General features: G+C 39.4%; 1 protein-coding gene across 5 annotated transcripts in view; it reads right to left on the reverse strand.

Moving 5' to 3' along the window:
• The window catches only part of LOC140155372 (phospholipid scramblase 1-like), a 59686-nt gene extending 49831 nt beyond the window's left edge, over positions 1–9855 (reverse strand). For 4 of the 5 annotated variants that reach the window (XM_072178190.1, XM_072178192.1, XM_072178191.1 and 1 more), the window contains exons 1-4: positions 9665–9855; positions 7655–7715; positions 4622–4663; positions 3665–3859 (exon numbers count right to left, since the gene is read on the reverse strand). In XM_072178190.1, the coding sequence (XP_072034291.1) occupies positions 3665–3859; positions 4622–4663; positions 7655–7667 (250 nt within the window). In that variant the 5' untranslated portion in view covers positions 7668–7715; positions 9665–9855. The remainder of the gene's footprint in view (positions 1–3664; positions 3860–4621; positions 4664–7654; positions 7716–9664) is intronic. The other variant, XM_072178194.1, reaches the window with a different exon arrangement.
• Positions 9856–13706: the final 3851 nt, after the last annotated feature.

Raw genomic sequence — 13706 nt, forward strand, 5'->3', positions numbered from 1 at the left:
TTTGGTACATAAACATTATATAGCCAGAGGTATCCAGTGGTGTAAAAATCTCAACTTTTTTTGGAAAAGTGGGGGATGAGGCTGTGGATCACGAAATGCCCCTTTAATAGTGGGGATGTTGTTTGTTGTTATGAGCATCAATCCTGGGCGGACACCCCCCTGGGTGGGGGACATGGGAGACAAATTGAGCACAAAATTAGAAATGCAAAAATTACCACTACAGTACTATATCAGTATACAAACTTGGCTATATATACTGATGCTTGCTACAGATTGCTAACACGGATTGCCTATTTCCCTCTCATAGCATGGCCAATTTGTTTTAATAGAGTAATGCACCTTACTCTATGGTGTCATCAATCCTGGGGCATTTCCTTTAAACTTTATGTGATCCAAACCCATGACTCTTTACTTGCTATACAAGTATTACAATGTACCTAAGAAAAATACCCAACTTCATTCAAAACAAGTGCATGATCCCTGACAACATTTTTCTTCAAAAAATATAATTTTTGACCTCATACTGACTATAGGGCTGTTGTCAAGTAGAATTTTCATTGTCAACAATCGTCAAATCTCAAGATCCGATGTCGACAAGTTGTCGATAAAGCAATACTTCAGTAAGGTCAAAATTTTAAGTTCAGAGACCACATTGTGCGTATTGTTGTTTTTTGCATAGAAACATCACCAAGGACAAGCAGCCCAAGGGGAGGATCAGTGGAGTGGTCTACGGGGTCCGCTGTTCCGAAGAGCAAGCTTGTCAAGACTCTTACATAGGAGAAACCGCCCAACCTCTTCACAATCGCATGTTACAACATCGCAGAGCCAGCTCAGGTGGAAACGACTCATCAGTGTTCTTACATTTGAAAGCCACCGGACACCATTTTGACACCAAGGATGTCCGAATCCTAGATCGCGAGCATCGTTGGTTTGAGCGTGGAGTGAAAGAGGCAATCTGGGTGAGGGCTGAGCAACCATCCCTCAACCGCGTGGCGTGTCCGGGCCAAACTATCACACGGCTGGGACAGGATCATAAAGGACATTCCTCGTCGATTGTCATCAATACCGGAAGTGTCCGGTACTCAAGGTCATTTGCATCACAACCCAGCTGAAGACTGAAGGTTTCAGTCGCAACGTCGGTTCGTCCGTCAAAATAGGTATGTCTGGTTGACCAGATTTAAATTAAATCTTAATCACCATATAGTCATATACGCATCATCAGAATATCGGGATTAAATGGAAAGATAATCTGCACCACTTACAAATGAAATAGAAGACTGATGCAGTTATTTTATGTAAATCATAGCGATGTTAACCCTCTGGACACTGGTCAACTAACATTTCTGATCAATTGGGTGATAACTTGAAATCCTCATTTCAATTGCCAATTATGACTATAAGCTTTAAACTATTTATGGTCAAACTTGCATTTGCAGATGATCTTATTAATACCCTCCTTGATTGGTTCAAAATTGGAGACAATATTCATTTTGGCCAATCGGCAGGTAGTTCTCATGGGGTTAAGCATATCTTAAGCTTATCTCTAATATTTTAGTGACTAGTTTTTTTTGTCGACAATTGTCCCATGCTTGTCGACAATCGGGAAAATTGACAAAATGCTCTGTATCAATGACACATACGTGTATAGACTGTACAAGTCATTTTATAAAACATTTAAACAATGTAGACACATTCACACTATATACATGTACTAGTCAATGCATTTCCCTCTCACCGTGTACATGTTTTTGTAATATAATGCTAAATGTGTGGGGGTATAGAAAGGTGTGACGGTGACAAGTGAGCAAGGTTAACCAGGTACTCCTGTTATCCTAGACTCCCATTCCTGTCTGTCTGGTTCTAGAATACCGTACCTCACAGTTCACTAAATGTAAGTCAGTGCAGAATGCGCAATTCTCTGACACATACTGATTTTCATTTCCATTTCCATTGTTACTTTCACACCACTGTTTGGTTCATTAGTTTTTCAAGCTTTCATTTACTTTAATTTCCATTATATGTATAAAATGTGTCAAATTGAAAGTGAAGAAAATAAGGTGAATAAATTTTCATGAATTAACTTTTTTTCACAATTTTTACCCAGGACACACATGCACATGGGTGGGCAACTCTTCAGGAGTGTTGACTAAGGAATACCAACTGTCAAAGGCTAAAAATAAACAATGTAAAAACACAAACAGAAGGGCATGCATTTGCAAAGGCTCCTGATGGATCAAGTACCCTCAGTCGGCAAACTAACGCTAAACATGCTTGTGAAATGGACCTTTCAAATAGTTTCCAAAGTTACATTGTAGCTGCTGTTTGTATGGATGGACTGCCAAGTTTATAATACATGTATAATCAGGGCTGTCAACTCTCACGCATTGGCTGTAAGTCTCACGCATTGGGTCACTTTCTCACGGTCTCACGCCAAGGTAGTATAATCTCACTCCTAGGTAGTAAATCTCACGCAAAATGCTGGAAAATGAGTAAAATCTCACGCATCGTCAAAAAAAATCATTGTCCCCCCCCCTTTCAGATTCTTGAGCGCCATGGCTCAACTAATCATTGGTCAACATGAACATTGTAGTCGATAAATCCCGGTACGGCTCTGTCTCACGCCAAGCAATTCCAAAAAGTTGACAGCCCTGGTATAATACCGGATCATCAACGCTACTTTATAATATAGCCTGAACACAAATCTGCATGAAAGACACAATCAAGCATGGGGTAGATCTTGTGTAAGAGATTAATGTTTACATTGCCATGTCCAAACCTTAGGTGCTAAAAAGTGACAAACATTTGCACTTTTCTTTGCATTACTGCCACAATGTGAAGTGGAGCGAAGTATTTAGTTCAACATGTTAGAAAATATTTGACCTTGTGACCCCATGCTGACATAGGCTAAAAAATAAGCTGTATTTTCACTCAAAAGGATACCATGATTCGTGACATTTCTTGTTCGCCATTTTGACCCCCTAAGCTTACTGAACAAATACTGTTCACTGCACCTGGTTTTCCGATCTTGATTTGAAATGGTCTATACATGTAGGTATAAAGGGGCATTATTTTGGGGACTTCGTTAATATCTCATAATAAAAGGGGCTTCAATTAAAAATTGTGATCTTGCAAAAACGAGGGATATTTTTAGGTCTAAGAAATGTTGTGAAATGAATTTGTATTAGGTATTGCTGTTTTTTGTGGGTTTTTTTTTCATTTTTACACACACAAATGAATTCCTTCCAACTAGCAAGTCCTGATATTTCAGAATGACAGGACCAGGACTGATGAGTTCATGGTTGGAAAACACATGCATGTATAACATGCTAACACATGAAACCTTTGACGAGCGCGACTACCGTGATGTTGCAAATTCGGAGCTAACAACGCGTACGGCACAGTTCATTCATAAATTTCCACTCAGCAATAGCAGATCGCTTAAGCAGCCAATCAGAGACAAATCGTCCAACACAGTAAATACGCGATGTGTTTCTGAAGCCACCAGTGATGACACATTTGCCTCCAGATGCTGTTAAATGCAGATACACACGACTGTACATGCTGTGAAGAGAAATATGCTTAAAATATGCGCTCGTCAAAGGTTTGCTACAATTGGTTATAACAGATCCCATTATACTACATTGAATAATATACTCAAACCTACCTTCCAAGAGTTCAACTTGCTGCTGCACCAGGAGCTGGTCAATTTGTGTGAGATATTCCAAGCCAGGTGGGCAGTTTGCTGGTACCCCTGGCCCTGAACCTGGCTGATACACACCTGGTGCATTGGGCGGCACTGGGGGCTGTCCTGGAGCATTCTGGGCAAACTGTCCTTGAGGCTGCTCTTCTGTGGGTGGAGCTAGAAAAACAAAAAGAACCAAAAATTTATGTTACTAAAGGCAAGCAATTCAAGTTTTCACTTGTCAAGTCAAAGGATTATTATCCCAGGGTGACACAAATGACCATACGGGTATGTTCCCCGGATTTGGATTTTGCAGCTCTGAAAGACCCCCTATATTTGACCAAAATAGAGCTCCGAATAGCCCTTCATTTTGATCATTTCAGCTCTAGACCCCAAAATTGCTCATAATTTCAGTTTTTTACAGGCAATTTTTAACCAGAAAGCCAAGAAAGACCCTTGATTTTTACTGTTCGCAACCCCAAAAGTCCCCCTTTTACCGGTACACCGTCAGCTCCTAAAGACTTACCACCTCAACATTCCGGGAGGACATACCCACCAAAATTTTTTGATGTGCCCCTCCCCCCGGATTATTATATGACAAGAGCTTCCTTTTAAAGGAAAATTTGACTTATTTTTGTTAACTACCAAGGTATATACATGTATGTGACCATCCACGATGAACCCAGTGTACACATACAGTCGCCAGTACAGATTTAAAGATATGGACCAATAAACCAAACAGAAATCAATAGAAAACAAAGGAATTTTCGCGGGGGGGGGGTCACTCACATTGTGGCCTGTACACCATGTGCGATAATCAACTTTTGAAAAGCACTCTAAACAAGGATTTAACCCTTGGCTAAAATGATACCCTAAATAGGTAACATGCACCTGTTTTCACATCCTAAACAGGAATTTTATTCCGTGCAAATTTCATACCCTGGGCAAACTGTCCTTGAGGTTGCTCTTCCGTGGGTGGAGCTAGAAAAACAAAAAGAACCCAACATTTATGTTATGGCAAGCAATTCAGGTATTTAAGTTTTCACTTCATCCTGTAACATGCACACAATACCAAGATGCTTCAGATGAGATGCAGAATTGTTTTTGTTTGTCTCTGTCCCCCGTCGGCAAGGACCCAAATACCCCCAATTTTCTCCCCATAGTTGAAGGCATGATTGTATTATGTGGCGGTATAGGGAGTCTGGGTTCTCCTTCTATAATTCTGTGACTCTCACACTCAGGGTTTTCTTTAACGCACAAAACACGCGTATTTACGCGTTCAGGCACTTTGCTGACTCCTTCAAATCCAAAGTCCCAAAGTCCAACGCGTACAAAATCTTGAAAACGTACGCGTTCAGATATTGCAAGATTTGAATAGAGAAACACCCGATATTGTGCATTTATTCTCGGCTTTTGGCATTTTTCACAAATGTTCTGCTTTTTTAAACTAAACTTTTACACATTAATAGTGCCAAAGTGATCCACCAAATTGCTTCAATTAGGTCTTAATTTTGCAAAAGTTTCTTACTTCTCAGGGGGCATTTTTAAATAGTATTATTTTCTTTTAAAATTGCCCCCACCCTTCTGACTGCTTTTAGATCCGCCACTGCTCCAAACAGTGACGTAGATTTCTTTTTGCCTTGTGGGGGGGGGGGGGGGGAAAAATGTCTTGAAGTATCAGGAAATCCAGCACCTTTGGGCGAAAGAATAAGTTTATGGGAAAACAAATTTTGCCATTGTGACGCTTAACTGTTGAAATATGGTGCAAAAGTGGAATAAATTAGTGCTAAGCGCAAAAAATGTGCACTTTTGGGCTAAAATGACCAAATATGAGGTTAATTTGGTCAGAAACATGAGACTACCGGGCGATATAGGGGAGAAACCCACATAAAAGCGTCAACATTGGGGGGATGATTGTATGGACCATCCCCCTGGCAAAATATTGGGGTAGATTTCTCTCCCCGGATCTCGCCTATGGCTCCAAAAACAAACATATTGTTAAAAATGTCTTCAAAAATAATATTATAAAAATACCCCTTGGGCAATGTTTTTGACTCCTTCAGAGGAAAAATTCACAATTGAAAGGGTCAAAAAATTTTGAAAATACCCCTTCAGCAAAATGCTTAAAGAAAACCCTGCTCACACTCATGGCTTCAATCTCCAAAGGCACTGAAAGGTAAATTGATTGCCTCTCTCGCGACTAATCAACATCTTCTTCTTCCTTATTAGTACATGTACCTCCCTCATATGAGTATTATCGCACTGCGTACAGACAAGCTGTACTTATGACACAATCAGACCAAGTCATATATACCCAGGGAATCGTTGGCGGGCCAACGTCACCTGTCTGCAGCTACATGCTGGGGATCTTCTGCGTGGCATGTGAGGGGTCCGAGGTTCAAATCCCGGGGGTGCCAAGTGACTTTCTTCTTCATCTTCTCTCCTTTTTCGTTCCTTCTTTCCCTTCTGATAGCCAAAAAACCACGGGTAGGGTTAGGGTTAATGTGCCCTCCGAAGCACTAAGCAAGTAGAGTAAAGTGCCTTGCTCAAAGACACAAAGAGCCAGCCGATTTCGAACCCTCGACCTTTGGATTCACAGTCCAACACCTTAACCGCTCAGCTACGCTACCCGGCCTCGCTCCCCTTAAGCAGTCAACTAGTCATGTCCAATGGTGTCAGACAAAACATGTTTTTACATTTGTACATCAGAACGTAAATTCCCGTATTAGATTTAGTTTTGTACTTTTAAAGCCTAAAATACTATAAAAAATTAGGCATGAGTATTTTTTTGATAAAAAGAAGAAGATTAATTATAAAATAAAGAAAAAAAAACAGAAAAAAAATGCATGTAAAATATGTAAGCCCGGCAAAAACGCATAATCTCGGTTTTCTACGCCGCAATTCTCGCTATTGAGTAATTATCTCGCTTTTACAAACAATAAAACAAGGTGTTTAATGCCGTCAAAACTTCCGAAAATCATTGAGTTCCATGCCGTGTTGACAATTCATGTCATCAAATGCACTCACCAGTGTGTAGTTTCAGTGCTTAATTGGTCTCTAAAATGCCATGTCAAGGTAATTGAATACTAAATTGTAGTAGTTAAATTTATTAAACTGAGAAAGGATTTATTATGTAAACAACATCTTGAGGTGGAAATACTTGAACTTCTGTTTACGTTTTTCATCCTTCGATCGTGATATCGGCACATGTTTACATACTTGGACTGCTTGGACTTCCAGAGGGCAGTATTTTGTTTTGAATATTCAGGGATTTTTCTGTTTTTGGCGGCGATTTTCCAGGAAAATCTCGGTTTTTAAAGCAAATTTGGGGTAAATCTCGCTCTTTATTTTTTTATATCTCGTTTTTTGCCTTTAAAAATTGCGTTTTTTGCCGGGGCCTAAAAATATGGCAAAAATACTCTAAAACAGGCTAAAAATTTAATTAATTAAAAATGCTGGAATTTTATGAAAATTCTCATCCCTAAAAATACACCTAGAGTACATGTATCTGAATTAGTCAAAATCACAATCTTTTGTTTAAAACTTGTAGAGAAACTGCTAAAATGTGACATAGGCATGTTGTGCCTATAGACGAATCCAACGAGCCAAGTCATGGTCAGGATTTGGTCGGCCATTATTGGGACCCCGCATGCACCAAACAGGTGTTGTGAGTGCCCAATTGGGTGGATTAAACCCGCTTAAAGTTCGATGTTAGATTCTTTGGTGTTGTAAACTGTCATCATTCTTTTGTCTATGTGTAACACAGGTAATAGAATGCAGTTTAAAATACCCTTCAAGACGGCATCATTTCACATTTTAGGTGAGATAGCTGGGTCACCGTCGCGGCTATGGCTGCCATTGAGGTGTAGGAATGTGTGAAATTGGATTTGTCTATATTGATGTTTAATGTGTTTTCATACATGTATGTATACATGGACACTGCAATACTGTATGAGGTCCTTATTACCTTACCTGAGGCTGACATGATTCTTGATTATTGTATACAACTGCTTGACGAAGTAGTCTCAGAGATCTACATCAAGAACAAGAAGAAATAAAGAAAAACATTTTACACATTTATTTTAAGATTTAAGAAGTTGACAAGGTGATTTGTATCATGTTCAAATCTGTTTCACTTCTCTTTCCATATAGGCCAGCAATGCCCAGCATGCTTTTTTATATAGGCTTTTTAGCCTGGCTTGAGCCTTTTGTTTGAGCCTGGTCCCACCAGGACCCAAGCGTGTCTCCACACGGTGCGACCGTTTAAACAAACAAACACATCATGTAGTCTAAGCAGTAAATCACATTTTCTCCCAGTGCTTACTATAAGCACTGGGGAAAAATGCAATTTTGGAAACCAAAAAACAAAACAAAACCGCTGTTTCCCGAAAAAAAATTCTTTCGAAGAAGTTATAGACCCTAAATAGTAAGCATACAGCCATGATAAGACTAGAGTTTGCAAGCAGAAAGATAGTCTCGGTCATTTTTGCAAGTGAGAGATAGTCTTGGTCATTTTTATACAATGTAGGCCTACCTTCAAATGTACAGTACCGTACCCAAATTTTTCACACATGCACCAAATATGCTTTGTTTTTAAGTCTTATCTTCACGTGAGGAACGGTAAAAAGTGATATTTTGTTTTTAAAAAATTGGATACTGTGTACCCTGGACCAAATATGCCCATATCTAGGAGCCTCAGACCTTCGTACAGAGAAGGACAGTGGAAATCGTAGTGACTAGTTGTAGTAACTACAAATTTCGAACGTTTGAGGACTTGTTCTCAAGTTGTAGATACTCCCGTAGGGTGCCTCCAGGGTTTTATTTTGGCAAGTTTGCATTAGTATCTAGTAAAATACTCACTTTAGAAACCTATGTGTCACTGATGTATGTCATCTGTGATTGCTCAACTTATTCTACGCATCAGCTTTTGTCCAAAGAAATATTTTAAAAGATGATATTTGAGTGATTTTTATGAGCAGCGAAAAGTCCACTCCAAGACTATGTGAACATGGTTACATGGTGATGAATGCGCGCAAAATCGCGGCGGCACATACCCATATCTCCCACGGTCGGAGCCGTGGCGTCGGCCGTATCACATACTGACGTATTTTTGCAAAATCGCATTTTGAGAAATCGAACTTGAAAATCTAGCGATTTTCATTTGCTGCATAATTTTGATTTTAAAATATTATTGTCGACTGAAATACGTCGCGCAAATACGTCAGTATGTGAAACAGTTGCGCAAATACGTCAGTATGTGAAAAGGACAAAACAGCAATTTTGCTGTGCATTGACAGAGTCGCGCAAATACGTCAGCGCCGTCGTCAGTATGTGAAATGGCAAATTCTTCAAATTGCAGATACGATATACTGGGCTTGCGCAGTATAGGTGATCGGCAAATACGTCGTTATGTGATGCAGACATTTCAAGGTTTTGTAAATACAACATAATTAAATTAATTAATATTTTACTAATTAAGCCACTTTGAGGCATGATTTTTGGTTAATATAGAGTAGAACATAATGTTCAAACTAACATACCAATTTTCTCAAAATATTAAAAATCTCGAATACGTCAGTATGTGATACGGCCGACGAATTATTGGAACTAGTAGTGAAAGAGGTGCGAGTACCTCGGCCTGGTATCGGGCTAGGAATGATGATCATATGAACATAAAAAATAATATAAAACATAGTCAATGCAAATGAATTATGTTTTATTTTAATTTATTGGTATACTGTCCAGAGACGCAGAGTGCACAAGGGACAGCATTATATTGTTTACAATGTACATTGAAAAAAAAAAAAAAAAAAAAAAAATGTTGTAGCTTTACACTGCAGCTGCAGTCGTACTGCGCTACATTCATGCACTCATGTCAGTTGAGCTGAGCTGACCGTGATCGTGACATGCCATGCAAAATTGCAATATGCGTGGGTTTAGGAAGCTTAATCTTTTGAATGACTTTACTGAGCAAAATCTTACCTTTTTAAAGCTCACACAGTCTAGAATTTAGTAGCACACGACTGGGTAAAGTGTTCCGACCTAACAATGAAGTAAAATCGGCAAACTGCTACAGAAAAGGGACAAAATCCAGCTCGTTTGTAATTTGGGCGTGGAGCTACCTGTGTCAGAGTCGCGCTGATGACCAATTCGTTGATGGGAAAGCCCTTGATTGGGTCACGTGACTTTTCTAGGTCAAAGGTCATCTTCGGGATTCCCTCTATTTGTTTACAAACAATGAAACTTCCAGCTGAGCATGCTGATGTAGCAAACACAAAAATGTTTGAAAACGTTTTAACGTGTTTGGTTTTGGTCATAACGTTTTATTGTTTTAATAATAAATATTACGTCTGTATGCGGATACCGAGCAAATGGTAGGAAAAAGGCTATTTTAAATTTATTTATATATTTATGGATAGTACAACTAGGCCTACAAGTGAAAAAAAAGTCATACAGGCCCAGTCCACTCACGATCTGGTGACTGGTGTGCATGTTTTTAAAAATGGGGGGGGCCTTGATTCCGGACTGCTCATTTCAGCTCACTTGATCGCCCAAATAAATTAAACACAAATATTTTTGAGTGGAATCTTCCCCCCTCCATTTAGAAAACCTTTGTATGCCACTGGGGAACCAAGTAATTGAGTCCCTTCTTTATTAAAAAGGGGGGTACCCCTATCGGTATTAGGATATGGATTCTCTTCAAACTTACAGAGAATGTCAAATATTTTCGAATTTATCAATCTATGTGAGAAAACAGGAACAATTTCAGCATAAATGTGAATAATTAGCATATTAGCAAGCCATTACACTGGTACGCGTGCATTGCATTCTGGTCAGGCATCTCGAAACAACGCCCGAGCGCATGTCCCGGTGGAAACAGGAAGTGTTCGCCTTGGTACTGAAAACCGGCTCGCCCCTGTACACTTTTATACCCTCTATTCATACTGATTAATCTTAAAAACATTACATATCACTGCGCTCATTATCATTCTTGACAAGATAGCCCATGCTGTATTTACTTCGCTTAATTATTTCTTTATTTTTAGCTATATGATGCACATTTTCACATATTTATGATTTTTCTTTGTTTTATTTTTTAACTAATTTTTTAATGGGGGAGGTGCTCTCATAATTTTTTCATATTCCTCGTATCATGCTTGACAATATAGGTCATGTTTCCTTATTTATTTCGCCTCTTATGTATTTCTTTATTTTTGTTTTTGTTTTAAATCATTATAGCGCCATCTATAGTTTGACATTAGGGGCCTATTTGATGTATTTTGCGGACGAATTGGTACTGGGGTGAAGTCTTCCGAATCTATTCCGATTTCATTCTATGACTACCCAAAACTCCCGTGTCGTGTAAAATGCGAACAACTGGTATACCTGTAAAAACAGCTGTGTTTCATGATTTCTCCGGAAATACATCGACTTGGAGCGTCAAATTTCAGGATAGTAATGAGAAAAATAGTATCTATTATGTGATACCAAAACCTCATCAACAATGAAAAAAATCGGGGGATGATGCTGTCGATCGGGTTACGGACCTTTAAACATTTTTGTTTAATGTCCCTTTGGGGTGGTGCAATAATTATGTGTACCCCGGGGGTGGTGAATTCTCAAAATGGTCTGCCAAAATTGCTTATCCCACCCACCCCCTTCACAGTGTCATCGCCCCGATATCTTCATGGCAGAAATCGCCATGGTAGGTTGAATCCACAGCCACGCATGGCCAATTTGTTCCGACCTTTGAGACGCATAATGAGCCGAGGGACATCCGACTAAGGCTACTGACAATAGCCTGGTAATCGACCTCTCTGTGTGTGAGTGAGCATGTATACGCCATGATCATGATGATGAGGTCAATGGTCATCTGCTTTGGCCCCGAGTGAGTGGAGCTAGCCTACACTATAGTTCGGCACATATAAAATCAAAATTTTTGTAAGTTTTTGAGTTCAAGATGCAAGCTTCTTTCTCAAGACGCAAGCTAATGACTATCATATCCGTTCAACACATATATTTCAAGTGCAAGGAACAAAATCTGGCTTCTTTAGACTAAATAAATTACGGGAGATATTCAAGATATTCATCATTTTCTATCCAAAGATTTATCGTCTGAATATCAAATTGTGCATAGCACATTCACGTGTATCGATCCCGGGTATTCATTTCAGTGTCTCTGCTGTATAATGTAATTATTAACCGGGCGATGTCGGTGTGCCCTTTGGCTGGGCCAAAAAATCTTTGCCTCCCCCCTTTTGACATGCAAGCCCCCCCCCCCTTTTTTGATGTGCCAACAAATCTTTGCCCCCTCCCCTTACACAAGCAAGATTTTTGGGAACCTGAAGTTAAAACCTTATATTGTCTTATATAATGCGAGTAGGAAATTTTGCACATTTGAACGTGTTCTAATGTTTTCCTACACCGTTTTTAGGGCGTAATATAGAAACGGTGCCCAAAATATCTGCCAAAAATCGCTTGCCCCCCCCCCTTTCGACCTGCCAAAAATTGCTTGACCCGCCCTTTCGACCTGCCAAGAAATGCTTGCTCCCCCCCTTTTGGCTTGCCAAAAAATCTTTCCCCCCTATAATTCACCACCCCGGGGGTACACAAAATTATTGCACCACCCCTTAAATGTACCATGGCTCTGACCAGTGCCTGAGCAAATATTAATTATTGGGATCGATCTCCATCAAAGGGTTGGATAAAGTGTTGATTCAAGACCGGACCCTTTTACCCTCCCTTTTAGAAAACCTTTGCATGCCACTGGGGAACCAACCAATTGAGGCCCTTCTTTATTAAACATTTTTGTTTAATGTCCCTTTAAAATCTTTTAAATGTACCATGGCTCTGACCAGTGCCTGAGCAATGATTAATAAGGCCAAAAAAAAAATTGTTGTGTTGCCCTCAACCGACCGACCCTAAATCATGAAAAATCAGGGTCGGCATTTTTTTTTTTTTTTTTATTTGAATGATGATTTTTACAGATTTGTTCAAAAAATCAATGTTTTTCACTTAAAATTAATATTTTATTGAAAGACTAGTCTTTAATTGATGTCTAACAGGTATACAGAAGTCAAAATTGACAAATGTCCCCAAATTTAAGAAGCATTATTTAATATTTGAGGGGATTTTTAAAAACTGAGGGTTTGAAAAAAAAGAAAGAAAAAAAAAGAAAAATCCGACCGTCCGACCCAACTTTCCCATTTTCCCACTTGAGGGCAACACAACAATATTTTTTTTGGCCTTATTGGGATCGCTCTCCATCAAAGGGTTGGATAAAATGTTGATGCGAGACCCTTTTACCCTTGAATTGAGGCCCTTCTTTATTTTCTTTGATGTCTTTTTAAATGGATCATGGCTCTTACTAGTGCCAAAGATTAGTTATTAGGATCACTATTCATCATAGGGTTGGGTAGCTCAGATGGCAGAACACTGAACTCACCACCCAATCCAGAGGTTGCCTGTTCGAATCCTATTCAGTGGCATAGCTAGAGCTTGTGGCGCCCAGGGCTAAGGATACATAATGACATCCCCCTCTTGAAAGAATTGCGAGCGAAGCGCACACAAATTTGCAAAAATAGGGCCTACCACTAATTAATTTTGGTTATAATGAAGTTGAATATCGGTCTAAAACTGAAAATTTTGACTTTCATCACTTGGAGGGGTGCAGAATGGATGCTGAATTGGTCAATTTGGTGCCCCCCCCAGGGTGGCGCCCGGGGCGCGTGCCCCCCCTCGTTGCTATGCCACTGATCCTATTTTGTGTATCATCACTGACCTACATGTGTTTGTTTTTGCCCTACAGAAACACACAAAGCCACAACCAGACAGATTTAATTTTTCTTTGTGAACTCTCAGAAATTTATTAACACGATATATTTAAACTTTAAGGTTTAAATGTTAAAACATTTTGTACAAATAATTTCAACTTGTTAATACATTTACATACACCGATCATGAATATTTATGTGACACGATCTGCTCCATGGGGGCCAAAGGAGGCATTTTTGAAAATTGAGTT

Source organism: Amphiura filiformis, chromosome 6 (assembly GCF_039555335.1).
Source record: "Amphiura filiformis chromosome 6, Afil_fr2py, whole genome shotgun sequence".
Classification (NCBI taxonomy): Eukaryota; Metazoa; Echinodermata; class Ophiuroidea; order Amphilepidida; family Amphiuridae; genus Amphiura; species Amphiura filiformis.